The sequence below is a fragment of the Melanaphis sacchari genome, unplaced genomic scaffold (assembly GCF_002803265.2).
Source record: "Melanaphis sacchari strain LSU unplaced genomic scaffold, SCAv2.0 Contig0_pilon_pilon, whole genome shotgun sequence".
Classification (NCBI taxonomy): domain Eukaryota; kingdom Metazoa; phylum Arthropoda; class Insecta; order Hemiptera; family Aphididae; genus Melanaphis; species Melanaphis sacchari.
Genome location: NW_020270366.1, coordinates 11699448 through 11726921, shown reverse-complemented (window position 1 = coordinate 11726921; position 27474 = coordinate 11699448). Strand labels below are relative to the sequence as shown.

The 27474-nt window shown below is 31.4% G+C and overlaps 1 protein-coding gene across 3 annotated transcripts in view; it reads right to left on the bottom strand.

Moving 5' to 3' along the window:
• The window catches only part of LOC112593414 (complexin), a 107184-nt gene that overhangs the window by 15750 nt on the left and 63960 nt on the right, over positions 1 to 27474 (bottom strand). For 2 of the 3 annotated variants that reach the window (XM_025337806.1, XM_025337813.1), the window contains exon 2: positions 11184 to 11347. In XM_025337806.1, coding sequence (XP_025193591.1) covers positions 11184 to 11347 — 164 coding nt within the window. Of the gene's footprint in view, positions 1 to 11183; positions 11348 to 24796; positions 24880 to 27474 lie in introns of those variants that run through there. The other variant, XM_025337820.1, reaches the window with a different exon arrangement.

Sequence of the window (27474 nt, the reverse complement as noted above, 5' to 3'; positions counted from 1 at the left end):
TACGTTTCTCGTCTACCGAAGAAAAGTAAAACGGAAAACCTTTTAGGTAAATTAATCTGTCGGAATTGGGCTAGTGCATGAGTAGGGGACGGTCCCGGAGGAGATATCGACATCGGTGGCGTTTTATCCAGCCGCTAAAAGCCCGAAATAGCGTGATAAATGGCACTGATAAATATAAAACGCTTTGTGGAAAGATCGACGGTAACTATACACATACACACACACACCCACACACGTACTCTCTATCCTCACGGTCTCCGAAACACGATTATAGTTCTTGCAAGTATTACACACACACACACACACACACACATACACATATATATTATACATGTTTGATGCTTTTTTTCTCGCTGTGTTATACGTTTATATAAATTGACTCCGGTAACAGACCACTAGCGTAATCCGATATTTTTCTCGTTCACTTTGGCAACTTGGCACTGACGGTGTAGACGGATCGGCTATCGATAAACATTATACATGTAGAGAGTGAAACATCATCGGAGTTTTTATACAGTAGAATATACCTATTATACCTATATATAATAGTATTTTACGAGGACGAAGTGACGAATAACCACCGTCGCCGGTTGATCTGTCGATTGTGATTTTATTATTATTATTATTTTTATTTTATATGTGATACCACAGAGAAAGAAAACATAATTTAAACGAATTGTACAAATCCAACTCATGTACTCGTTTGCTTTGAGATTATCTGACAATTCTATTATTGTAATCGAATGACAACCGTTTCTTTATCTCACTCATATCGTTCTATCTTTATAAAAATGCATTATTGTCGTATTATATGCTCTGTGTAGAAAGAAGCCACACAAAAAACTTCAATAAAACATCATAACTTTACAATACAATACAATACAATTGAGAAAACGCGTAGAAATTACTAAAATAAAAAATAATAAACCTTCATTGTTCATTCCACAGCAGTGGATAATATGCCGGATAAGTTTTTACAAACTGTAACAATAATAAATATTGTGTATAAAAATGAGACAATCGTTTATTTCTATTAAAACCATAACACAAACAGTCTTTTTTACTATTTGGAAAAATAAAAATACAATTTTGAATTATTAAAACTATATAACATGTTTATAGCTTTAAAATTACTTTGGAGAAAAAAATAGAAAATAGGTAAGTGCATCGAAGATATATACGATGTATTTATTTTCCGTATTTTTATTTTAAAGGTTCCAATAGAATGTATATAATAGTTCAAGCATGCGATATATAAGATACGCAGGTATAAACGACTGAGATACATTTTTAATTTTAGAAAAACTTTTTTTTTTTTTTGCAATACTTTTAATAGAAAACAAAAAATATTGGATAAAAAATAAAGGAAAGAAAAAAAAACAAACGTAATTTTTTGGCATCGGATCTGGCTTGGAAATTGCTTTGAGTTACAAAAAACCTTCCACTCGTCGCAACCTATAACTATATCGTAGAAGTTATCTGGACTGAAAAATATGTAGGCTATCCTTGTATATTATATGCGCATATCATTTAAGACGACTGTATAGTATATACCATGGCGTAAACTACGGTGTAAACAATACAACAATCGGCCTAAGACGCCGTGGTCAGTGCCACGGGCACCGAGATTATGATAACACACCCCTGTGTGTCCCTACCCAGGACCACGGGTGTAATAATAATCGGATGGGGAGGTGGTTATTTGACCGACACAAACTTGCTTTACGGCTAAACGGGAATTATCATTTGTCACCCTCTCGCTCTTTGTATCTTTGGTTCAAAATTAAGTTATATTCATATTAAGCGTGTTTGCAAAGTTTAATTTCAATATCATTAAATATTAACTGTGGTTATCCGATTCCTAGCGGCCATAAAGTAGCAACTGTGTATGTTGGACTGCGTCAGTGAACCGACATGTGCGTTATAAATAATATCATAAATCATTATATTATTATAATTTACAATTAGCGTGAAAAACAAGTTTCGCCTAAATAATTTGATGAAATAATACGTACATACTTAATATTTGTGATAGCCGTTTTTCGAAATTGCATAGATTGTTATTAACGTGCGTTAAAATATCCCTCAAAAATATCATTACCGCAGTCCATGTTCATGACCATGTCGTATTTATTTCTATTTGATCACATCCAAACACATATGAACAATAAATAATAAAGAATTGAACACTTTGAAACTCTTTTGAGTCCGCGAGTCGACTCTTTCCATACGATATATAATATAAATATTTATATATATTTCATAACAGCGTAGCAATGTGTAAAAACTTTTTTTATTTGGAAACCTAGATCAATATAGCCGTCGACATTTTAGTTGCCGGATGAACAGTCGCCGAAGAATAAAGTTTTCGTGGGGTTAAACCATATGATATCATCTGCACCACTACAGACGTTCGATGTCTAAGTGAACCAATATCATCGTCGGGCGTAACGGGCAAATGGGTGACTATAGCGGTTTGGGCTGTGGCGAGCGCAATTAAATACCCTTGTTTGTAAATAATGGGATCACGTAATTGGATTTATGCCCGCGGTTATTATACGTCCCAAGACGTGTATTTAGGACTGGATATTTTGAAACGGCCAGATTTTATCTATTTTTATTTTTACGTATTGATATATTGTCTGAAAATCAGCTCCGTCGGTTTTGGTCCCTAAAACAACGTTCTGCCCATTCGTTTTAAACTTCAATTGTTTTCGATTTATAATAACCTAACTTAACTTGTATGTTGTATATTACACCGGCAGTCGGCCGTCAAACGCCTTTGTGCGCGTATTGGGAATTCTCTATGTGTATATCATATAATAAAGGAAAATTTTTTCATCCTTTTAGCGTCGGTGTGACAGCCTAGTACGTGTGTAGTAGTGATTTTTACACTACACGTGCGCAAAATACAAGTACGTCTTAGCCGGCCGATCTACAGAAACGGGACGTCACAAGTCTCGGAGGACATCTCCGTGGCCGTCATTGGATTCCCAACGCGTCGCGTTAAATCTCCAATGGCAAGTCTACCACATATTATATTATTGTATACGCTTCGTATCACATTGGAAGAAGATTTCCATCTTTCAATGTACGTATATCACGATCCGTATAATACTATAATATGTTTGTATTTGTACTCACATTGAATTATTTTTTTTCTCCAACTGTCGCTAAGAAATATTGTTGCAATTCGATAGATAAATAAATTGAGTAGAAGAGAATATTAGACAACACTGATGATACAATCTTTTTGAAGTATAGTACGTCGTCACCGTTGATTACGAAATTCGGGTCAACGAATTATAATACACTGTTATCGCATCTACGTAATCTTGTACCCAAATGGAATTTCCCGTGTAGCACGATCGAGTTTCGGGACAAGAACAGCAAATTTATGACGATTCCCACTCCGAACAAAATCGTATTATCATAATCGGACTAAAACATAAAGAATTTATAGTACCATATTGATATACGTAAAATTATCATAAGTATGTTGAAATTATTATTATAAATGTAGTGATTTATTGTTAGGTGTATAAAATTAACATCGCAACAGATATTTCATGTGAAAATATTTATACAAAAAAAAATCTTAACATTAATAGTGTATTCTTGCAATGCAAATATTCGTTTTATATAGTTGTAATGATATACATAAATATATCGTTCAAAAAATTAAGCAAACTACAACGCAATGTCTATGTATGTAATGATGTAACTAAAATAATTGTAAGTTTATAGCTTATGGTTTTAAAATATTAATGCGAGAAAGAAATTTAAAAGACTCTTTAAATGAGTACATATACGACTGAAAAATGTAAATTTATGATATTTTTAGTATAGAAAAAAGCAACAAGGCTTATAAGTATTCTAAGGTAGGTATAATGACAAAATCATTTATTTTTATGTTCGTGGAAAAGTATGTTTGAAACTAAAATTCATAATTTAACAGTATTAAATGAAATGGAAAGAACGGATACTCTCATTAAATTAAATACATGTACATTTATATAGGTGTATATATTTGAAACGTTCAAAGTTTTAATTTAAAATATAAAAACTTTATTTCGCTCGGGAAACGCATGAACTATGGACGTACAGAATTGTTTATGCAAATTTACATTAAACAATTACTTTGAGAACGGATACGAAGTAATTTGTTTAATTATCCGAGTCGATAGTCGATTAGGTGTACATTTTTCATTTTAGGTTGGTTAAACTCTTATGAAAAAACGATTTTGTAGTGCTATGCGTGTTTTCCCTCAAAAGTGTATAAATTTAAAACAAAAATAAAACTATGAGAGAATTGCAGTAAAGATAACAATAACAAATCTATACATCACTATTGTGCTTTCTAAATCGAAATTCTGTAAGTATAATAATACTTATATATTTAATTTCATTATATATATATATATGTGAATGTATAAACAGAGGATTTTGTCGTTATATTATTTCAAGTTGCTCGCCAAAAGTAGACTGGCGTTTTTGCGTGCATTGGCATCTGGCCATATTGCTATAGACGCGTGTATCCAATGCGGTGCCCCGACTATTCCGAATCCTGACATGATATCATAATGAACATCAGATTTGGGAGGGGGTTCCCTAAATGTTATGGATGGTTTTTAGTGGTTTCTATGGGCTTTGTCGGCTGGCGGTAAAATATTGTATTTGTTATCATGAGTATAATACAGCAGAAGTTTATTTGTATTATAATACATACGTACTATACACGATCTATATCGACGCCGAAATAATCTAATTATCGTACTCAAAGTTCAAAAGACAAACTTTTAAAACACAGCTGTCATATATTTAGCCTACGTGTCACTAAACACATGGTTTTTTTTTTTTCGTGGACCGGAATAGTAATATCTCATACAAATAGACCTGTTCGGCGAGTGGGTCATGTCGGTGGGTCGGCACAACATTGGCGTACTTTAAGAGCGGTCGATTTTATGAATTTATAAATTTTATCTTTAGGTACATAATGATAAAGCTGTGATATTTATTTAGAATAAAATATGATGTTTCAGTTGTAAATATTAATAACATTTAAACAGTATTAATCACTGTTAAGAAAAATAAAAATAAAATGGTTGATGAATGTGGTTTGTAGTTATATAAAGAGAAATTTTCGTACTAAGATAAGTAATTAAAAAAAAAAAAAAATTAACATCTGCCATACCAGCCTACATGAATCAAGCTTCAGAGCGCCACTGAGTTGGGCGATGTGCACAACATCGTTATAAATCTATATGAGACAATGAACACACACGTGCCTGTTATTTGTCGCCTACATGGCTCAGTAAATACGCACATATTGCAATATTATGCAGCCAATGTATATATATAGGTACAATCATGTGTATGGCAACATATTATTATAATATGTGTATATCATCATATAATGCACAGTATAATAATATATTATAACGCTGGAACTCCCAAAATATACATAGCTTTGCAAATTTCGAAAGCCGACGACGAGGAAATGCGCGTGCGTGCATCATCAAGATGTGTTTGTTGTGGGTGTGTGTGTGTGTGTGTGTGTTTATAATATGTGGTGTTTGTTTGTGTACATAGAACGGTACAATTTAGCTCACCAAAAGTTGTTATCTCGTTTACGTATCCCGCGAGGCTGTACACGAGCTGACCCTCGTTTGTTATAACTTATAACTATTTATTATTATTATTATTATTATGACTATTATTGTGATTACTGTATGTATAATACGTAATATTATTGGACTTCGTACTGACGCGTTTAAACAGATTGCGACTACCTCGGCGGGGTGCACAACGGTCCTCTCGAAAGCAATTACTTTCGAGCGTGCACGTAGTCTGTATATATAAATGACATCTCATGTATATAATATAAAGGTAGTCATAAGTCAAACAACACTTGTCAAAATCAAATTTGACAAATAATAATTTATCACCGTCATTGCGTTACTCTGTAAATAGTACATTCAATACTTAGAAACAATATTTTTATTTTATTAACGTATTGATTTTTTAATTTTTTTTTTTTTTCAAATAAATCTATGTTTAAAAATAAAATGCTTTTAAAATATAATAGCATGTTACGATGCAACACAACAAAGTATAGTGAAAACAGTTCTTTTCAGAACCATTAATCAAGCCAATCAGAACAAAGTAGACCCACAGAAGCAAAGCGCAGTCACGTCAAGTGTGCAGGCAAACACGATGCATGCACATGCACAATGTTTGTATGAACAGACTTAACGGGTTATTTAACAATCACCCGTACGTTTGATAAACAAACACATGAGCAAAACTTCCAGAAATCAGAGGCTCCGAGTAAAAAGGTAAAACCACAGCCAACCTCACAGCATACCTAATAATCGGGATATAGAAGAAACATAAAACGCAAGCCTAACGAGTGTGTTACGTTCACTAGTATAGATACGAAACACTATATAAAACAACCAATGCAATTTTACCGAAAAAACATAATTGCGACATAAGTTCTCAAACCTTCAATGGTTCAATCAATACGGCAATACTACAACTGAAAAATCTAAAGATTTAGTTTCCAATACAGACACCCAGACCGCGATCATCGTAAAAGCCACCGGTACGAAGCCGCTCACGAGTGTTAAGCAGCAAAGACTGACAAGCTCATCCTCGTCGACCAATCAAATGCTCCGAATCGGTTAGTCGGTTGACCTGTGTTTTCAGACAACGACAAATATACGAAGAGTAGCGGGGAAGACTGCAACAACGCATTCGAAACGAGTTGCGGTACCAGCTAGAACTTTTCAGTTGACGTAATGACATAGTGCGTTGACCATGTCCGCGACCGCCGTCTTATATTAAATCTTTCCCTATCTTTCCGGAAATATAACGGCTTTCATAAATCACACGCTGGTGGGATGGCGGTTGGCTCCGTCCAATCTTGTGTAGTTAGCGAAACTATTCCAATCAATGTAACGATAGGACCATACGCTTACACCTGGTTGTGTCCAAACACCACCGCCTGTGTTGGCCCGTCTCTTTAAGTCTAGGTGATACAGTATTAATGCTTTACGAAATTTGAGTATAATACAGAATCAGACGTAATACTGAAAATCATTATTCTAGTATTTCAATTACTAAAATTCAAACGTTCGACCAAGGACATACCGTCTCAAGCCAAGTAATTATAGGACGATAAACGTTTATCGACATGTAAAATATTATAAATTGACAGTGTAACGTAATCACATATGATTTTTGTTTATATACATAATGACTGAACTCTATACATAATACATAGTGTGATTGCAACTAGCGTCAGGGAATGAATTTATATAATTAGTGACAGTTGTTAATTTTTTAGGTTTCCTGTTCTGCGAATGCAACAGTCTTTATGAATCTTTGATATTAACTAATAATTGACTATTGTAATAACGTATACGGTTTTTTAGTTTGATTTTTTTTAAATATAAAACTCAAAGTAAAAATAAAATCAAATAATATAATGTATATAGAGTAAATATAACTATGTAATAATATAATAATAGCTCAGCTGATATTTATTTAGACAAGAAGTTTTTATTTTAAGCAGTCTCAACAATGATCGATTATACATATATTTTATTATATAATATTATGGATAATTTATTTAATATTAAGAAATGTTTTATAATATTATATTTTCTTTAAGCAAGATATTAAATATTAAAAATAAAGAACACTGGATCATAACGGTAAGGAACCTGTTAGTTTAGAATAAAACTTTTTACATGATAGTAATATCAAGCAACCTGATATTTTCTTTGGTAACCTTAATCAAATTTTAAGTGTTAGTATTAACTTCACATAAAAATAATAATAAACTAATAACATCATGGTGGGAAAAATAAATTTGAAATTATAAATAACGTATAATAATAAAAAAAAAATAAAAAAAAGATATTCAGTGGTAATTTGCCATGATGAAGTTTAACTTTAAAACAAATTACAATAAATTAGTATAACGATTTGTGTTATTTGTATTGTATATACATAAAAAAAAAAACTTAATCCACCTTAAGTAAAAATAATACTATTAAAAATATTGCATTAATTAATTTCAGTTTTAATTATATTTATCGAATCGAAAAAAAGGAGAAAAATTAATTAAAAAAATATAGTTTAGCTAAAATCAATTAAGTGCAAAAATAAAAATAAAAATAAAATGTCATTTACATTTAATGACAAAATAAAAATGTATTTAATAACGTATTTTTCGTAAAACTTTAGCAAAATAATTTATATTTTACAAAGAAATTTTTTAAAATTTCAAATTACTCTGATGTCTGTAAGAGTTAATTTAAATGAAAACAGATATAAATCATAAATCATTCGGTTGTATGATTATGCATTTAGCCCATTTTTATTGAATTTTCGTTCAAATAATTATAAAAGTTTAAAAAGCAGTATACTTTACAGTTTTAACTCATAATAAAAAGTTAAAAGAAAAAAGTAGAAAAGTAAAATTATATAAACCTACTTTTTAAAGTGCATAAGTTTGTCTCCCCCAAATATTCGATGTGTACAATTTTGGGACAAGACCAGAAAGGAATAATTGCGGAAAGAACGTCTGCGAAAATTGTAGTGAATAATACAGCATCATAATATTTTATGAGAACGAGAATGGCCGACGCAGTTTTATATAACTTTAGGAAAAACGCCAGGGGAGAAAAAGTTTCCTTTTGCACCGCATGCACCTATTGTAGTTATGGACAATAATATCGATGGTTAGCGGGCTGCAAAATAAACTGCGTCATTATATATTAAACGCACAATACAATAATCTAAAGAGCTATAAACAAGTAATGTGACAATTTCGCACAACCAAGACACTCGTTTTTGAGACGAAATATTATCATTCCTATCATTATAATTACCTATTATAACGTTTAATTCTTAAAGCCACTAAGAGATATTATTACAATGAACTTCAGATACCATATTACATTGTTAACGTTACATTGCTTCAGAGCCGGAGGTAGGAAAAGACCATATCGCAAAATTGAACTCCTGAATAGTTGAAACCAAAGTGTGTTAGGCAAAAAATTAAAAATGGTTATACGAATTGGATATTGTCAAGTTATATTATTGTTTAATTATTATGTGCCCAGGATTTATATGAAAGTATTATTTTTGTATACATATTTTATTTGGTATAATTCAAATAAAATAGCTATATATTACCTACATAATGTTGATTTGCTACATAACAAGTAAAAAACATGTTCATCGCATATTTCTGCATAAGAGTTGCATATTTAATACAAGCATTTTTTATAAACATTTTATAAATACATTAAGGACTTTTGCGGAATGTTATAATACTTTGCTCAATTACAACCACAGACTTTTAAATTTGAAAATGTAGATACCCATTATATAAAATCGTATTCGTTGGGTATTAATTTAGAAGTTAGAATAATTGTATTTGTTTTAATATTGTTAAAGCATAGATAGTGAATTATATAATATAAAATTATACTGAATACTTAATAGTTCACATACTTAAACCTTATTGTGAATTAAATGATGTTTTAATAATGATCTTACAGATATAATTGTAAAATAATCAATTTTTCATAACTTATAATGAATCAATTTCTTAAAAATAATACAAGCGTATGATAGAAATTATTTTTGATTTCTACATTTGTATTTTATATTGAATTTTTTTAAGTATCTATTTATTATCGAAATAATATATTTCTGCATTTTTGCAATGTTTTTTGCGTTAATTTCATGTATTTTATGCATAAATATGTGTATATAGCTTGTAATGTTTTTAGCATACGATTTCTGGCCTTAATTATAACAATAGTTGTATTATGTGTAACATAGATATTATGTAATTAAATGTATACTAGTAATGGTGACGGTTGTAAAAATCTCAAAATGTGATGCGACAATCAGTGAACTCTAGTGCACGACAAACTCAATTAAAACTTTGGAGAGTAATAGTTTCGTCGTATATTATTGTATAACGTACAATACACACACACATACACACACACACACACAAACATATAATATATAATATAAAAGTATAAGTATAACGTAATTGGTGCGTTGGGGTGGTATAGAGATAAAACCAAGTTATTCAAATTGTTGGGACAATAAAAGCTCGCTGTGGATTATAATTAGTTTTTTTCCCTCTCCCTTAACCCAAACCTCTAAATCACGAAACGATAAAAAAAAGTTTAAATATATTATATTTATATATAAGGACTCCGAGACGTGAAGTCTGTTTTTGTTTTCAGAGATAAATTCGCACAAAAAATGAACGGCTTAAAAAACGAGTATGTAGAGCGAGTGCGTTTTTTTCGACCCAATGAAAGTTTATTAGGTGTGACACAAATAAAAAAAAATGTTCGTTGAACTTGACGTTTGAGATAAAATCATTTATAATTATTATTTAGATTTTAACAATCGTGATAATCTCATGACGGGATTAGTGGATGAGATTTTATTTTATGTGAGAATGTGTATAATGCAAAAAAATATAACGACCGTCAAATTATAATGTAAACAGAATAATATTGTAAAACGTGTTTATAAGTGTAAACGAATATCTTTAGCGTTTTTTTTAGTTATGTTGCATAAGTTTTGTGAAAAATAATTTATCAAGAATTAAAGATTAAGACGTAAATTGAACGACACTCTTTCAATGAGGCTGTTAAGCTAAATTTGTCATTATCATATCTTATATAAAGTGTGCAGTGCAATATTAAAATAAACAAATTCGCAGTTAATGTATTTTATTTATATTTATATACGTTCTTCACGTTTTCCGAGAAAATTGTATGTGAGTAATCCACATGCGCTTTGATTATCTTAACTCTGTCATAGGGTATTATTTCGGTTATTGTCATCATTGTTGCTGTAGTTGTTATTATTATTATTATATTATTATCTGAATGATACGATGGATAAAATAAAAAAGGAAAAAAAAACTACCTACTGCTGTCAAACCTTCCAAGTTTCATACACCCGCCATAGCGGCGATGGTAGCTCTACAACCAAGCCGCCGTAGGTCAGAGGATAATTTTATTGCAGTATCACTCTCTGGCACCCCACGACCAACCAAACTTAAATATAAATGTATATATATATATATATATATATATACATATATAGATGGTTTAACGTCATTATTTTACCTTATCTCGGATTTCTTGTCTCATTTTCTCCCGTTCTTCTTCCATCTTGCGGTGTTTCTCTTTGCGTCTTTCCTCGGCCTCCCGGATCGCCTCCAACCGTTCCCTCTCTGCTTCTGCGTTTTTCTCTTTGTCCTCGGCTGATTCACCGCCATCGCCCACTGCCCCTACAAAACGAAAAAAAAAAAGAAAAAAATATAAATAGGGTTTTTCGTGATTCCTGGATGTTCACTACAAAAATAAATATACAATAACAATGTTATTACCATACCACGCGATCGGCGACGTCACGGAATATAATAAGACGTGCAATACATTTTATTATACACGATTATACCTATGTTTTTTTTTTTTTGTCCATCTAACGAAAATATAATCAAGTTAACCTTAGCGAATCATTCAATACATTATATACTACGTGATTCCAAATCCTGCTGCGTAGCCACAAATAATGTTGCCAGCTTATTCACAAATCCTTTAATTGCTGACGGTGACTATTGTTTCAAACTATCGTTACGGATATATTGTTAATGAATATAAGTTTATGGGAGCGACTAATAATCAATTTATTTTTATTTTTTTTAATTACTTTATACGAAACATAATACTTTAAGCCTTCGATTCCGGTTTATCGTAGGCGTATATATAAAATGCATAATGAAACAAACGAACCAGAGGAATTTGATTAATTTACTATAATGTTTTGAAAAAGTTTTATGCCGGCGACGTGTACAATATTTTAATTAGTAACTTCGATTCAGAGGCTAAACTCTATTTTATTTTTATTTAAATATAAAAAGCACTTTTAATTTATTTTAAATATACATAAACAATCAAGTGTACATGATATTTTATCATATTATATTATGCTACAAAATATACAGAAAAAATTTACAATGTTTGTTATGGAATCACTCAGATCTCTTACATCATAAACAACTTTTTTGGGTCCAAAAAAAAAGTGGTATTTTGTTTAAGCAGTAAAAAAACTTAATTTAGAATTTTAATATTTGTACAATTCATTACAACATGAAAAAAAGCATGATCACAAAAACCAACAATCTATTTTATCGTCATTTATAATCAAACACTTAATTCCAAGACAATAACATATTTAGGCACACTCAATGCACGTTCTTCATAAATAAGATATATATGTTTGATAAATTTTGGTAGTTAATTAATAATAAAGTGATATGACGTTTAATATTGATAATTTTGTTACACCATTGACTTATAAGCGTTTTCCCTTTATATAATTTACAATCGTAATTAAGTAAGCACTTACATTGTTAGGTACGTTAAAAATTCACATCAATAACTACATGCCAATATTACAACTGAGAGAAGAAAGTTTATTGCAATAATGCTTAGTGGATGTTATAGTTTACAATAACATAACAAATGAATTCAATTTAACCATTCTGCCTCAACTTACGCATGTCGGTATATTTGATCGAACGAATTCTGTACGACAGAACCTAGGTACAATATTTATATACAATTAAATCGGTTAAACGCCTAGGCGGGTTAAATGCCACCGCAGTACTCGCTGTTCAGACGTTTTCTACAAATGTACACTTAAAGTTTATTATTTGATTGATATCAAGAAACGACTACGTCAGCATGTTTCTGTATTTACGGAATTCAATTTACGGTTACGTAATTCGCAGAACCGCTTTAGTGTGTGAACGGTGGTAGTATTGTTGTCATGGAGTGCGCCGCATGTGTATATACGTATTATATAAAAATTAGCGCTCATATCCTAAAACCATAATAATTCATGATTGGTTTCGAGCTTCTGGGATTTATAATAATGATTTTGTATTACGTTTCCGACCAGGATTAAATTTAATACACGTGGTTGCGTACAAGTATGTAACTCGTTTAATATATTATTATGTATACAAAAGTAAGAAAATACGACGTTCTCGAATAGAAATTTGTAAGGCATAAATATATTTTTTTTAAATTTTACCGCAAACTGGTATTTGCTTGACGGTTGAATAAGAAATATAGAAGAAGAAACCAACTGAACCTTAATCGTTACCGAAACAAAAATGACATTGTATGGATGGTTTTATTCGATGTCACTAGTTTTATCATATACATAGTGTGCGTGTCTTACCACGAGACGACTGATTAAATCTCGTATTGTTACGATTTCCGACGTAAATTCTTATTATTTTAATAAATTTGAATATATTTCGATATATTGTGATATTATGGATTATAGAGACATTCGCAAATTATAAAAATTGTGTACATACCACGTATACGCTGATACGCCAAGTATTTTCGAAAAACATAAATCTCAATTTAATTGGGATGTCTCAATCTTACAGCCGTTCACATATATTCTTCGTACATGGGTCGTAGAGATAAGTTGTGTAAATATTAATCCTCGTAAACTTTAGGAGTGTTTACAAAACAAAAATCCAATCATACGAGTATAATTACCAACACAAGACTTAAATGCACTCTGAGAACATTATGAATTACTGAAAATTTCCAAGAAATCACTGGTATTTAGTTTTATTGTTTATTCAGGGAGTCTGCTTTTAAATTTCTCCGTACCAAATTTCCCTGATTAAGTACACATGCGGTGAAAATTAATAACTTTACTAGCTTGCTGTTAATGCTTTGGTGCATATTTTTATTTGAAACTTAACGCTTCTGTGGATAAAATTATTCATTTAATCAGATCATCTATCGTCAAAATGATGTTTAATTCTATCAACGATTGTACGTTGAAAAAAAATACACGCAGCGACAATATTTAAATGTTTACTGAGTATTTTATCGGATTAAAAATGTGTAGGCCGACAACAAAATATTGGTTGTAGAAACATAAACCTATGAATAAAAAATAGCATCGGTCCACTTAATGTAGTAACATGCTAAAGTGGTCTCGGAAAATTTTAATATAATGGTCGACTTGGTTCATGAGGATTGATCACATAGTAATTTGTGTAAGAATTTCACATCACTAATCTCCATTTTCTACGCTATGTATTTAAGGTTTTTATTTGTATTAGTGAACGCTATAGCTGTTGTTGTAGTTACAAATCTCACTCGGTGCAGGCATGTACAAATCAGAGTCGGAAATATTTCGAGTTGGTTTGAAGTTACTTCCGGTGCTTGGCAACGAGGTAATTTATCTCAGGCTTATGTTTATATTACTCAACAGCGATATTGGGTCTGTTACTCAACTTTGCAATTATTTACTTTTCACGGACGACCTTATAAATTATACACAGAAATTTAAGTTATATATAATACTACATAATGATGTTTTAATTTAATTCAATCCGCTTTACATACGCTTTGAAGTAAACAATTCTCAGTACTTAATATATATAGATTTCGAATAATTAATGTAAACATTTTTTTTTAATTGTAATAGATCTGTACGTGATAGTTTTAATTTTAATTGTATTCAAAATGTTTTTTTTTTTTTTTATCACTTAAATTTAAATAATTATAGTAATTCAAAATACAGTCAAAAAATAAAATTAATTTTGGAAATTATAACTGATTAAGTACAAAATGAATGTTAAAAGTTTCGTCAGTTTACTATTTATAAGTAGTTAAATTTATTTGTATCAGTACAATATTTTAAGTAGAATAACTATTTGATTAATTGTAAACAGAATACACGAAGTATAAATTATTGAGAACCACTGATGTACATCTACTAACACAAAGTATTATATTAAATTTATAACTGTTACATAACGAGTTTGTTACATTATTACTAATCGTACTTGAATATGTTAGGTTTTAAATTATTAAGTTTATTCTTAAATCGGTAAAGTCCTATCACATTAAAATATATATAATGATAAAAAAAAAATTGTTTAATGAAAATTAAAATATAAATTTGTCCCTGTCTTCCGTAATATTGGGGCATTGCGAAAATAATCTACATGCAATTTTTCATAAAATGATGAGATTTTTACGTAATTTAGTTTTATTTAGTACAACAAAACTACAATCATATTTATAAAAATACGAAATTCCTTGTATTACAAAATATTTTATGAATCATTTTGTAAATGAGCATGCTCTTTTCTGGTCCGATTCTTTAGAATAATTAATACCTTTTTAAGTAAACTGAACGATTTTTTAATTTAAATTATCTATAAATATATCAAAAAGAATATAAATCAAATTTAAGTGATTGGGGAAAATGTTTTGAAAAAACACATGGATAGTGAGAGAATAACATTTAAATTTATGTTAGTTAATATAATAAAACAATTTTAAAACATGAGACTATCTAAAACTTAAACATTAAAACAACTGTTAAAAAAAAATATTATTTAAAAATATATTAAGTAAGATTGGTTGATGTATTTAAAGATATTATAGTCCTGATCGACCTTTAGACACGCCGCTAGTGCTTCTTTGTCGTATTCATTTAATCACGTCATGTCCTTTTGATAGATAAAAACAATTATAATAATGAGATGAAAAATCGACAAGACTAGTTGGATATAAAAAGTCACGTCTGTACGTGATTATAAAAACTTCGCCGTTGGCTTGGCAATAGGTGTTGTACGATGACGACATTGAAACACTATTTTCAGGACTGACAATGAAATTTAAAAAAAACCGAACGAAGAGAAGGCGTTAAAAAAAACACTATAAATGTATATGACCGTACGAGTAAAAACATCATTAACAACAACAAAGTTTCTCTGATATGGTTTATGTATACTGCGTCGTAGAGAAGGTCGAAAAAATAACTGATCGTTTTGAGGTTTTGTCCAAAATTTTAATGAAGCTAAGGGGTTCGAACACATTCATTATCGAGGTTTGTGATAGGGGTGGGATAGGATTTAGCAAGAATGGGTGGGTATTGAGTGGTTGAAGGACTTTGTTATTTGCACAAATCGAATGAGTAATCTGAACGATATATTTTGCGTAATACCGATCCACATTTTTGCTGGGTTGGCGAAGTATGGTGATGGTGACAGTGGCGGGGGGAGGAGGGTGCTGCTGCTGTCAAATTAAAAACCGTACGGTAAAGCTAAATGTCCATACATCCGTTCACGTCACCATCGAGTCTCGGGCAAAATGCCACTGTTGTCGGATTTGAATGTTTGTTTGCGAATTATTTTTCCATCGCTTTGGCCCTGAGTTTGATTATTTGTGAACACGAATATTACACACATTATTATATCAATATGACCTTTTCAAAACAGCTGTTAAATTATATTAGTGTGCGATGAACGAGAGGTAAAACTATAATTATAAAGTTATTATTTTGTAGCATACAAAAACCATTTCCGAAACGACTTTAAGACATACTCTGCTAATAATAGTTTACTCAAAAAAAAAAAAAAAACAACTCAATATTTTGCATTTTTTCCGCACATTTAGAGTAAATACAGAATCATTCAATCATTAGCAATAAGGGAGAGCGATTATTCGAATATATATTATAATACCTTAATATAAAACGACCTAATCTAACCTAATGATTTATCCTATTTCTATTTTAAACGAATATGATTTTCAGAAATGATTAATAGAAAATGGGTTTTCTTGATCAGTGAGTGTGGTGTTCAAACGACAATATTCCATTTTATAGAACGGAAATGAATTTATTAATAGACTGAAAAGAGGAGATGATGGCTTAGGTAGTTATATATATGATGTATAGTTGAAACGCGTCGTTTCCGCCAACGGCTATACTGATTTTCATACGTCGACCACTGAGAGCCGATCAAAGAGATTTTTTTCTTTTTGTAGTTTTTGCCCAGACTTGATTCCAATTAATATATTATATTATAAATATATGAAATATTTATCATAATAATATTAAATTTGAATAAATATGAATAATTCAAATAAAATAAAACTAATAAATACTTTCCAAAAGCGTTCGGCGTCGAACGATTTATAACGGTCAAAAATCATCTACAATTTTAAATAACGCGTCAATGTAAAATTCTGTATATATTTTGTAGATCACCGTTTTAATATTTTAATTCGTTTAAGGTAAGTTAATGACTAACTCGAAGATCCATTTACAGCACTTTAATTTTTTTTTTTGTATATTTTCATTAGCAGACAACTCGATACGAATAATTGCCAACTCATTTGAGTAAATATTTCCAAAAGAACATTAAATAGGCGAAATTACGTTTTTACGTCTTTCATTTCCTTGGCATTGTGAAATACGAGCAAATAATACGCATTTGTCAATTCTAAAATTGTGAGTTCCAAGCCACCGCACGCCATAGTTTTCGGAGCCATAAAATAAAATCCGTTATTTTCCGTATTTTCTGCAAGGATGTAATAGGCACTGTAGCGCAATTTAATCTTATTTATAGCAATACTTTTTCGTCCCACTAAAACGGCGATGACGTAAAACCAGATCTAAATACTATTAGATTAAATGTGCGATATAAAATAAAATATGTGGGTGCCGATCGAGGAACAAAAATCGTGTCTATTTAAAATAAAATTCTAAAATAAATAGTCTAAATGTATTCCGATATCGTTGAGTACTTTTGTATCGCTGTAAACACCAATATGCATAACCACCAGAATTTGTTATAATACACATAGTCTAGCGTAGTTGCTAAGTTGTTGCATACGAAATATATAACGATACCCGAATATTATGAATAGATATGATCATTCGACGCCTGGTTGATGCTAGAAATAATCACTTCGTTTAATTTATATAATACGAGTGTGTACAATGATGTTATCGAAACGTAACATTCCACCCGATCAGATATTTCAGAGATGGTTTTCGATCGCCAGAAGTATAATTTCGATTTGGAAAACGAGACCAAAACAAAATGTATATGCCCTAAAGCCATTTTCGATTTTTTTTTTCAGACACTAAGCCAATAACGTCCAGATGTTTTCCGTGCCCGTTTAAGTAGCTATATCGAATGTAACGGCTGTTGTTCAGCGGGGCCAACTGTAATATGGGTGTTATAATATACGATGGACGTTAATTTTCCAGCCGTATCAATATTTGGGCGTAAAACTCTGGGCACGTAGAATGACTAAGAGAAAAAAAAACCAAATATAAAGCACCAAAAACATAATATAGACGGGTCGTCCAAATCGTTTTCAACGAAATTGGTTTATAATGTTAATAACATCACACCCATTCACCCACACATACATACACATAATCATATATATGTATAATAGAAACCATTTAATGACAAACAGTTTAGCGACACCCGGTTCAGCTTTCATATTAAAACGACCAATGGCTGTTTGTGTACAGGTTGATTCATTAAAATGTGGGCTGCACAATTAAAAGTCTGCAATATACATTTTTAAAAAATTTAAATTTATTCAAAGTTTTGATTAACCATATACCAACATTGTATAAAAAATGATGTGCATCTCGATTCATAGTGAAAACCATGTTGTATATAAAATACCATAGATTGTATTTAAACACAATACTGATAATCAAAAACCAAAATACTCCAACGAGTTCGTTTTGTGGTGATTTGTTCGGCCGTAAACATAATAATATACAATATATACATTATTATCGATAGGGCATATCCTTTAGCCACAACATTCAACATGATAACAAATCTTCGTCAGTCAGCGTAGACGACGAGGCGTATCAGACACGGATCATTTTCTACAAAACTTTGTTCATTAGATAATATTATAAGGGAATTAGTAACATACACAGCTTTCTCTCACCAACACAACCCACAAGGTAATTATCGGTCTTATTGTACCATATTTATTCACATACAAGCACACACACATGCATAGCGTTTAAACATATTGTAATCATGCTCCAGTGTGCAGTCGAAGTATTTTCAGCAACGCGTTCACAAAAGACGGACTTTTAGCCAAGTTTTCAAAACAATCACTGTCGTAGGTTTAAAGCGCAGTTAATGGCACGCGATCATTGTGAGGTTGGAGTTCAGAGTGTGGGGAGATATGGTTGAGTTGAGTGTAATACATCCGATATGCGCAATATAACGCAATAACAATAATAATAATACGCTTACGATGTTATTTTATTGCGATAACTACCGAAATAAAAATAACACCGACACCCGTTTAACTGCAGCGGTGCAAGAGTGCCGGAAATCGCGTGAAAATGTAGGTACACACCGTCGTCATAGGCTTGTTTTTTTCCGGTGTCTCGTAGAAACGCGTTACTTATATTGTTATTGTTAATGCATTTTTGTGATAGTACTGTAATAGTACGATAAAATCATAGTAACACGGCGTGTTGAATAGGCAATTTAGTTACACCTCTATGGCAATAGGTAAACAACGTGTATCACTCCACATCATTAAATTACGATACGAACGAATGAGCACAAGTAATGTGAAGACGGTATATCAATATTTTACCACATCTGAAATAATGTTTGACTGCTATTTTTTTAATTTTTTTTTTTTTCAGTTAAATATTATAGATATTATTGATTATATTATTATTGTAAGTTATTATAGATATATTTTTATAACTATTCCATTCCATTTAATTAACCAACATGGAACGATTTAATCATAGTATTTAATAAATATTTGAAGTTAATCTAAGAAAAGTTCAATAACCGATTATACCATAAATTGCATATTGTATACCATATCGATTTGATTCTTTAAAACTTTAAATATCTATAATAGTTTACATTAACAGTAAGTGCTTCAAATTATATATATATATAAAAAAAATAAAACTCGAAAACCTACTTAAAAAACAATAGTGTTCCTGGGATAAAAAAAAAAATCACCTCGTTGAAGGATTATTATCATCGTATCGAAAATAAAGACGGTAGTGGTCTTTATCACAATAAGTTGTCATACATAATAATAAAGACGGAGACGACGAAAGATCAGGCGTGAACATAGACATTTTCAGGTGGTCGGATAAGGTTAGAGAATCACAGGTTTTTCGATCGGATCTAGGAAAAACACAACCAAGGACTTAGAGACGTCAGCAAAATTCAAGTAGGTATCTATTGTCGTTGTAAGAGGAGGCTGTGGAAATTTGTATAACGCTCTCGCGTGCATACAGAGAAATATTAATCCCGTATCGCATTATAATATTGTAATACGACGTGTCCTTATATCGATATTGATTGAAAAACAAATAATTACGGTTGAATAACAGTTTGGCTTCAATTATAAATACATTATTATTCGTACATGTCCGTAAACGTTTGATTTGATGATAATAACATTTGTATCCCGGGTGGTGACGAAAGAGGGCGTGCCCAAATTCGATTGTTACTCGAGTTTGTGTCTTAAATGTTTAATAATATTTGAAATATTTTTTTTTCCTTATGAAGAGCGAATTAAAAGTAGGTACATTGGAATTTTGGAGAAGACTGAAAATCCTCGAAGCAGTCGTCATCCTACTGTAAAATTGATCTCGTTTATCACAGCGTTAAGTATGGTTAAAATCATATACTGCTGACAGGAGCGTGAGAAATTCATAAAAAACCATCATATTAATAATGGTAACAACAATAATGCGCAATGTCTCATATATCATAATATTATATAATAATATTATAATTTATAGTGTTGTGTTGTGTATACAAACAGTGGTTCAACGTGGTATGTACGGCAATAATGCACCGGATGCATTTTCCGGAAATGTTTGGTCGTGCTTATTATTATTATTATTATTATTATTATAATCATCATCATCATCGTCGCATTCCGACGCATATAACTGCAAACGCGAACGGCGAATAAAATACTTGCACGAACAATTTATGCGGTGAACTACTGTGGCTGCGGTAGAGCATAAATATATACATGTACAATGTCGTCTGAATAAAATACGTATATACCACCACAGCCTCGAACGACAAACTCGAGCGAGATCTCGCCCAACATGTTCCATACTACACTCGAAGAATTCCGTTAGTCTTTTTTCCCACTCGATGTATATTAAATTTTCCATGTCAAACTCGATAAAATTCTCGTAGAATGGGTGATTCGCATAATTTAATGATGACGATGCTGATGCAAATAATAATAATAATAATTATTATTATTATTTTTATTATTATTAATATTATTCCTCGCTTCTCCGAACCACGCAACACACTTCACGTCAGACACAGATGTGCCCAAGACCTTTTCAAACAATTATTACGGGAACGTGGAGATAATGATTATATGCCTATAATAGGTAACGGACAATACAACTAAAATTTAATTAAAACCGACCGCCGAGTCTTCACAAACATTTTGAGGCAAATCTCAAAGCACATTTGAGCCAGGAACGTTTGTTAATAGAGCCTGAAAATAAAATGAGATGAACAATACTGATCTGGGCAGTAAAAAAAAAATATTTTTTTGCATTAAAAATTCCTGTACAAAAATTTTCCGTTTTTTAAATAACGGTTTCAATCTTTTTTTTTACGAGTTATTTTGTCTTCCTAATAAGAGAGGGAAGGTAACCTGAGGTATATTTTTTATAACGATACTATAATGACAACACTTTACAATAATATGATGTAATACTATCACTTTATAGTATGTATCGTTTCCAGTTATTAACGATATTGTGAAAATATTTTCCGTGATTTGTTAACACACAAAGAAAATAAACATATATTTGAGTGCGTGCGAATAAATTGATCCAGCGAATGTTCACCGTAGATTTTGTGGTTATGCATAACTCGTAATCAAGTGTCGTTCGTTACTATAATATGTATATATATTTATACAATAATATTATGTATAGAACTTGAAAGGAAAAATAAAACTATTCGACGTTGCAATATAATATATTATATGCGTATACATGAACAGCAATACTTTATTGCGCTATATTCATACGCTTTAGCTATTACTTGTGTTGTCGTTGCAGAACGTAAAATTTTTTTTATGATTTTTGATTAGCCCACACACCACCAGCTGTTTATTATTATAGATACACTTATACCCAAAAAGATATAGAATACCACAAGGTGGAAGTTCCCTGTGCTAAAATATATTTCGTGCGTATGGTATAATATATGTACTTTGCAGGGACTTTATGTTTCCGAAGATATCACGTATTTGTTCACGATATTTCAAGTTTTACGATAAAAACTCAACGCGCACGATTTCAAATTTTGTGATATTATTTGTCTTTACAGACTTTCTCTGACAAGCATTTGCCCATTACGCACGCTCGAACGGTTTTTCCAAATCCTCATTATGTGTCCAATGAACAATCACGTAGTAGAAGCAACCATAAGAGCCCAGCATAATAATAATAATAATAATAATAATGGCGTGCTCGGTCGGCTGTGAATTTTCGACGACGAATTAATTTCGCGACACGCTCGTATACGGCCCGCAAATTAATCCACAGAAAAGTATTTGCGAAAGAGCTTTGGCGACAAGTTCCGTTTATTCAATTTCGCGATTCCTCCGGCAAAGGCGGCAGTGGCGGTAGATCCATTTCGATTAGTGAATTCAAAACACTCTCGAGCTCATTGTCATCATCAATTTATTTTAAACAATTTCCCGGTTTTAGTTTGTACTCTCACGATTCGTTACCAGTTTGGAATATTATAGATATTATATACTCGTCAACATTACTACCCTTGCAAAAGCAAAAAGATTATCCAAATACATATTTCGGTATTATATTATTATATTCTAAAGAATCGACTTAACAATATTTTGGTATAACAAAATGATTATATTTGACACGGCATTATTAAATTATTTTAAGATTTTCTAAAAATACAATTTTTTAGCGAATTATATTTATTGCTGAGTATAATCAAATTTAACTTCCGTTATAGTTTAACTGCAAAAAGTTTTTTAATTATCAGCAGCAAGGCGTGAAATACGGTGAAAATGAAAAACGTCCACTTCTGTTCGCGATTTTGACGATCGAACTTATCTAAAGGAATTAAATGATTTTCAGTGCGACAAAATTCAGTATACATGACATTATTATAATATGGTTTACTCATAGATATATACTTATAGAAGGTAGAAATATTTGGTGATATTAAAGTTTATAAATTACGTCAAGACTCATGTAGGCAAAACGGGCTGTCGGAAGACGATATAGACGTTTATTATTATAATAGTATAACCCATAAATGACGTCATCGTCGATAAAACATACGCATTCCGGCTGATTTTTGAAAAATGTATAAAATTTATCATATTATTATAACGGTCCATCGTCATTGTTGTTGTTGTGATTTTTACACGTGTAGAAAAAATGTAACTTCCAGAAATGACAGTATTGTTGATCAGGTTGAAGATAACACAGTACGTTTTAGTTTGTTGAACCCCACGTGTTTGCGCACAAAAATATAAAACCGTAGAGTAGAAATATCTGTGTTGTATAATAATCGAGATGCATATGAGAGCAAAACATTATATAGTGACTTTTTTGTTAACAGTTGCGTAGTGTGTGTGTGTGTGTGTGTGTGATATTTCTATGTGGTATACAATTCTTTATATATGTGACAGTATGTTGAAACTTTTTGCTAAGCCTCTCCTGTTTGAAATGTGCTACCCATTTAGCGACTGTGTATAGTAATAATAATAATAATAATATAGTGTGAAGTGTTTTACATGCGTCACATATATAACCACCGGTATTTATAATAACAAAAGAGAGTTTTTAATGTTGGCGTCGAAACTGTTCACGAAGTCTAGAGTAAAGTAACTGAAAAAATACGTATTGCAGAGAGAAACGAACGAAAAAAAAATAGTGTATAACTTTACGATAAAACCATTACGTTTAACTGCCGCACGTTTCACAAGTGTAAAGAACAAAACAAAAAAAATTAAAAAAAAAACTCTTTTTTCCTCCCTATTACAACCCATCCTCTACCCATACATACTTCATACATATAATACCAGTTAGCAAGGATGAAAATAAAAAAATAAAATAACACAGACTCCCGAGGTAATACTCGCGTTACACGTGCGCATAAGTCGTACATATTATAATATATTATATGTATACGTGTGTGTGTGAGAATAGAGTGTCGGTATGCGTGTGTATGTGTTATAGGCAATAGCACATGTGAACAGTGTAAAACGGAAGTGTACAGTCTCGTAAAACAATGTAATGTTATACCTGGTGCTATTAATATTAATACTCGCACCGGCTACGCCGCACGTTATACTATACAGTACCTATAGAACAGTTGCATTAAAAGTTTAAGCGAGCTGTAGTGTGCGTATATATTATTATTAAACAAGAACGTTTTGCCTGCATTGCGCGTGGTATGTGATATAATGAATAGGTAGGCGTTTCGGCCGCACTATTACATAGCCAGAATATATAATACTATCAGTCACCTATTAGAATTAATAACATTTAGTTGCTGTGTAAGAAATAAGTGGTAGGCGTTAGAAAGCGCACAAAAGTTGTATCGAACACAAAAGCGAAACTATACGTGATTATGTCGATCGTCGAATAAATGTGACGTGAAATATACATTAGGAATAGATCAATCAAAATCTTTATGCACTTATAAGTAATATTACGGTTGAGTATCATATGATCTAACTTGTTGGATTTAATACAAGCGGCTATAGGCATTTTATTCTTAAAGTAACATGAACAAAATGCAAAATATATAAATATGATAATATTATGATAAACTAACCAGAATTGACGACAGCTATAATGAAGAGGACGGCTGTAGAATCGGCGGTAGTGCGCGGTCGGTGCCCAGAGAAAATTAAAAGACTACTCGATGGCCGAACAAACGTGCACTGTGACGGTCGTAGCGGTCGTACTGGAACTTATATACCATTCGAGCCACCCCCACTCACCCCTAACGCACCCCTATCAAGAGGTGGATCAGCTGTCTCCTATTCCGCCCTGTTTCTCGATCGCACGGATGCGCATTCAAGTCTTATGTTTGTCTCATTTTCACTCTCTCGCCCATGAACTACCATTTGTCGCATTCCAATCAGACGACGTTCAAGAATTTTTTCAGATAAAACCGCAAAAACTCGTAAAATTTTCTCCCTCGCCCACGTCTATTGCAGCAATCAAGCGCTAAAGCATTTTGTACATCGAAATCGTTTTTCGAAAATATTATTCACTATTCGTCGTGCAAAAGTACTCACGTACATATATATAATTGTGAATTTTTCGAGCCAGCACGCACGCACGTTGTATTATTATATTGTGCTTATTGAACACGGTCGCGTCCGTCATGTGCCTTAACGCGTTCTTACGCTAGTAACGATGAATAAAAGAAGAGCAATCGAACGGCCGTGTAGAAGTGAAAAAAAAACCATCAAAAGAAACGCATTCCAGCAAGAGTAAAAAAAAAATCGTGTAAAAAAAACGGTTCATTACTTTCCTTTTTTTTTTTTTTTTGCTAAGCTACCACATAGTATTAACAATATCCACTATCATTTTCAATTTTATGATACTTTTGTTTACCGCGTTCCGAAAAGATCATTCACGTAAAGAATGTTTTCTTAAGAATGGCACAAAGGTCATACGTATTATTGCAAAGCGTTAAAAATAAAATATTATTATATTATTATTCGCAGCCGTTGAAGAATTAACAAAAAAAAAAAACACGAAAATTTGTAATTCATCATTGTAAGTACATAATTCTAACGATGTATACGATGATAAAAATAAACTGTTAAGTATACCATTCAAAAATTTGGAACTATTAGATTATTATTATAATATTATACATTTAATAATAAATTAACTATAGATTTTAGCTTCGAAAAGAAATGTAATCATCGATTGTTTTGCGGAAAATTTTTACTAAGGATACGCGAATATATAATATATGCGTTTGCTTATATGGAATGAGTGTTGAAAATTGTGTATCAGAACTGTGGGCGGTGGCGAGAACGGCCGTCAAGTTAATTTCACGTTATTAATAATAGCGTTTTGTGGACCAGTCAAAATCTGGCCAAATGTTCCGGACTGATTCGACGTTATAAATTATCAAAACTTATTAGACTATAATATATTACATATACGTATATCGCGAGTGTGTATATGCTGACACTGGCGGCAGGCATGTAAAATTATTAATATTCAATTATCTCCTCCTTCTACCAGCTGCCTCTCTAAAATACCTGATTACAATTTTTGTCATGCGTTCATACGTATATTTTCATTTTTAATATCTAATATTATTATGTAACATATCTTAAGCGCAGCGCGTCATAAAACACCGGATGTTTTTTACCTCTTACCAAATTCGGTATTTTATTTCACTGCCATCATTAAAAAAAAAAAAAAAAAAAAATGAAACAATTACTGCAGAACACTAGAAAGTTCACAAGTTCACAAGTACTTACGGTAGATTTACACTCATACACACACATCCTTATAAAATTGTATTTCAGTAATATTCTGTTTTTTCTCCATTCTTTCGCTAGTTCACTTATCGAATTTGCTGGTCAACAAAACCATAGGCCGTAATTTATACTGTGGGCATCCTTAGTTGACCTCTAATCGTATTTATCCTAATTGGTAGATTAGAATACATTATTTCTATTTTCAAATCTGAATTTTTTCCCCTCGTCTCACCACCGTGGTTAACGCTTTTACGGAATCTACGTAACATGATCCCTAAAGCGTGTTGTATGGATATTGAAATGTCGTTCGTCCGGTGCTGGATCTCTGTTCTCTTCTTATTTAAATACTTAACCAACGATAAAAAAAAAAACCTTTAATTTACCTAATTTTTACGTAAACTTAGTATAATAGTGACGTATCCATGATATTATAATTATTATTTACACTTCCATTATGATACCGACGCGTTACATTTTTAATGATACACAGTATTGGTACACTTTCACACAAAACTATTCGATCACGTCCAGAAACGATAAATCATGATAAAAAGAAAAAGAAATGCACCATACGAATAGAAGTAATATAAAACGATTATATATGCACGAATAGAACGTTTTATTTTCAGGCGATTTAGCTTTATTGACGTTATTACATCGGCTCAAGGGAGGATTACAAGAAAAATATAAAGTATATATATATATATAGAAATGTTTTATCTACTGTGTGAACAACATAACTATAATATAGTTATATTATATTAATATATATATAACCCGCTCGTATACAGCTATTGGGTGCAATAGTGAATAAATTTAAAAGGGAAACGGCAACAAAAACGATATTATAATACGAATTACAAAGTATATGGATAGTTCTGAATCTGTAAACAGATCCTTCGAACAATTTCATTGAAATACTATAAAACATGTTATGAGAAAATGGCACCATTCCTGATCTTTAAGACTCTAATATAGTCCTACGTTGGTTCATTATAAT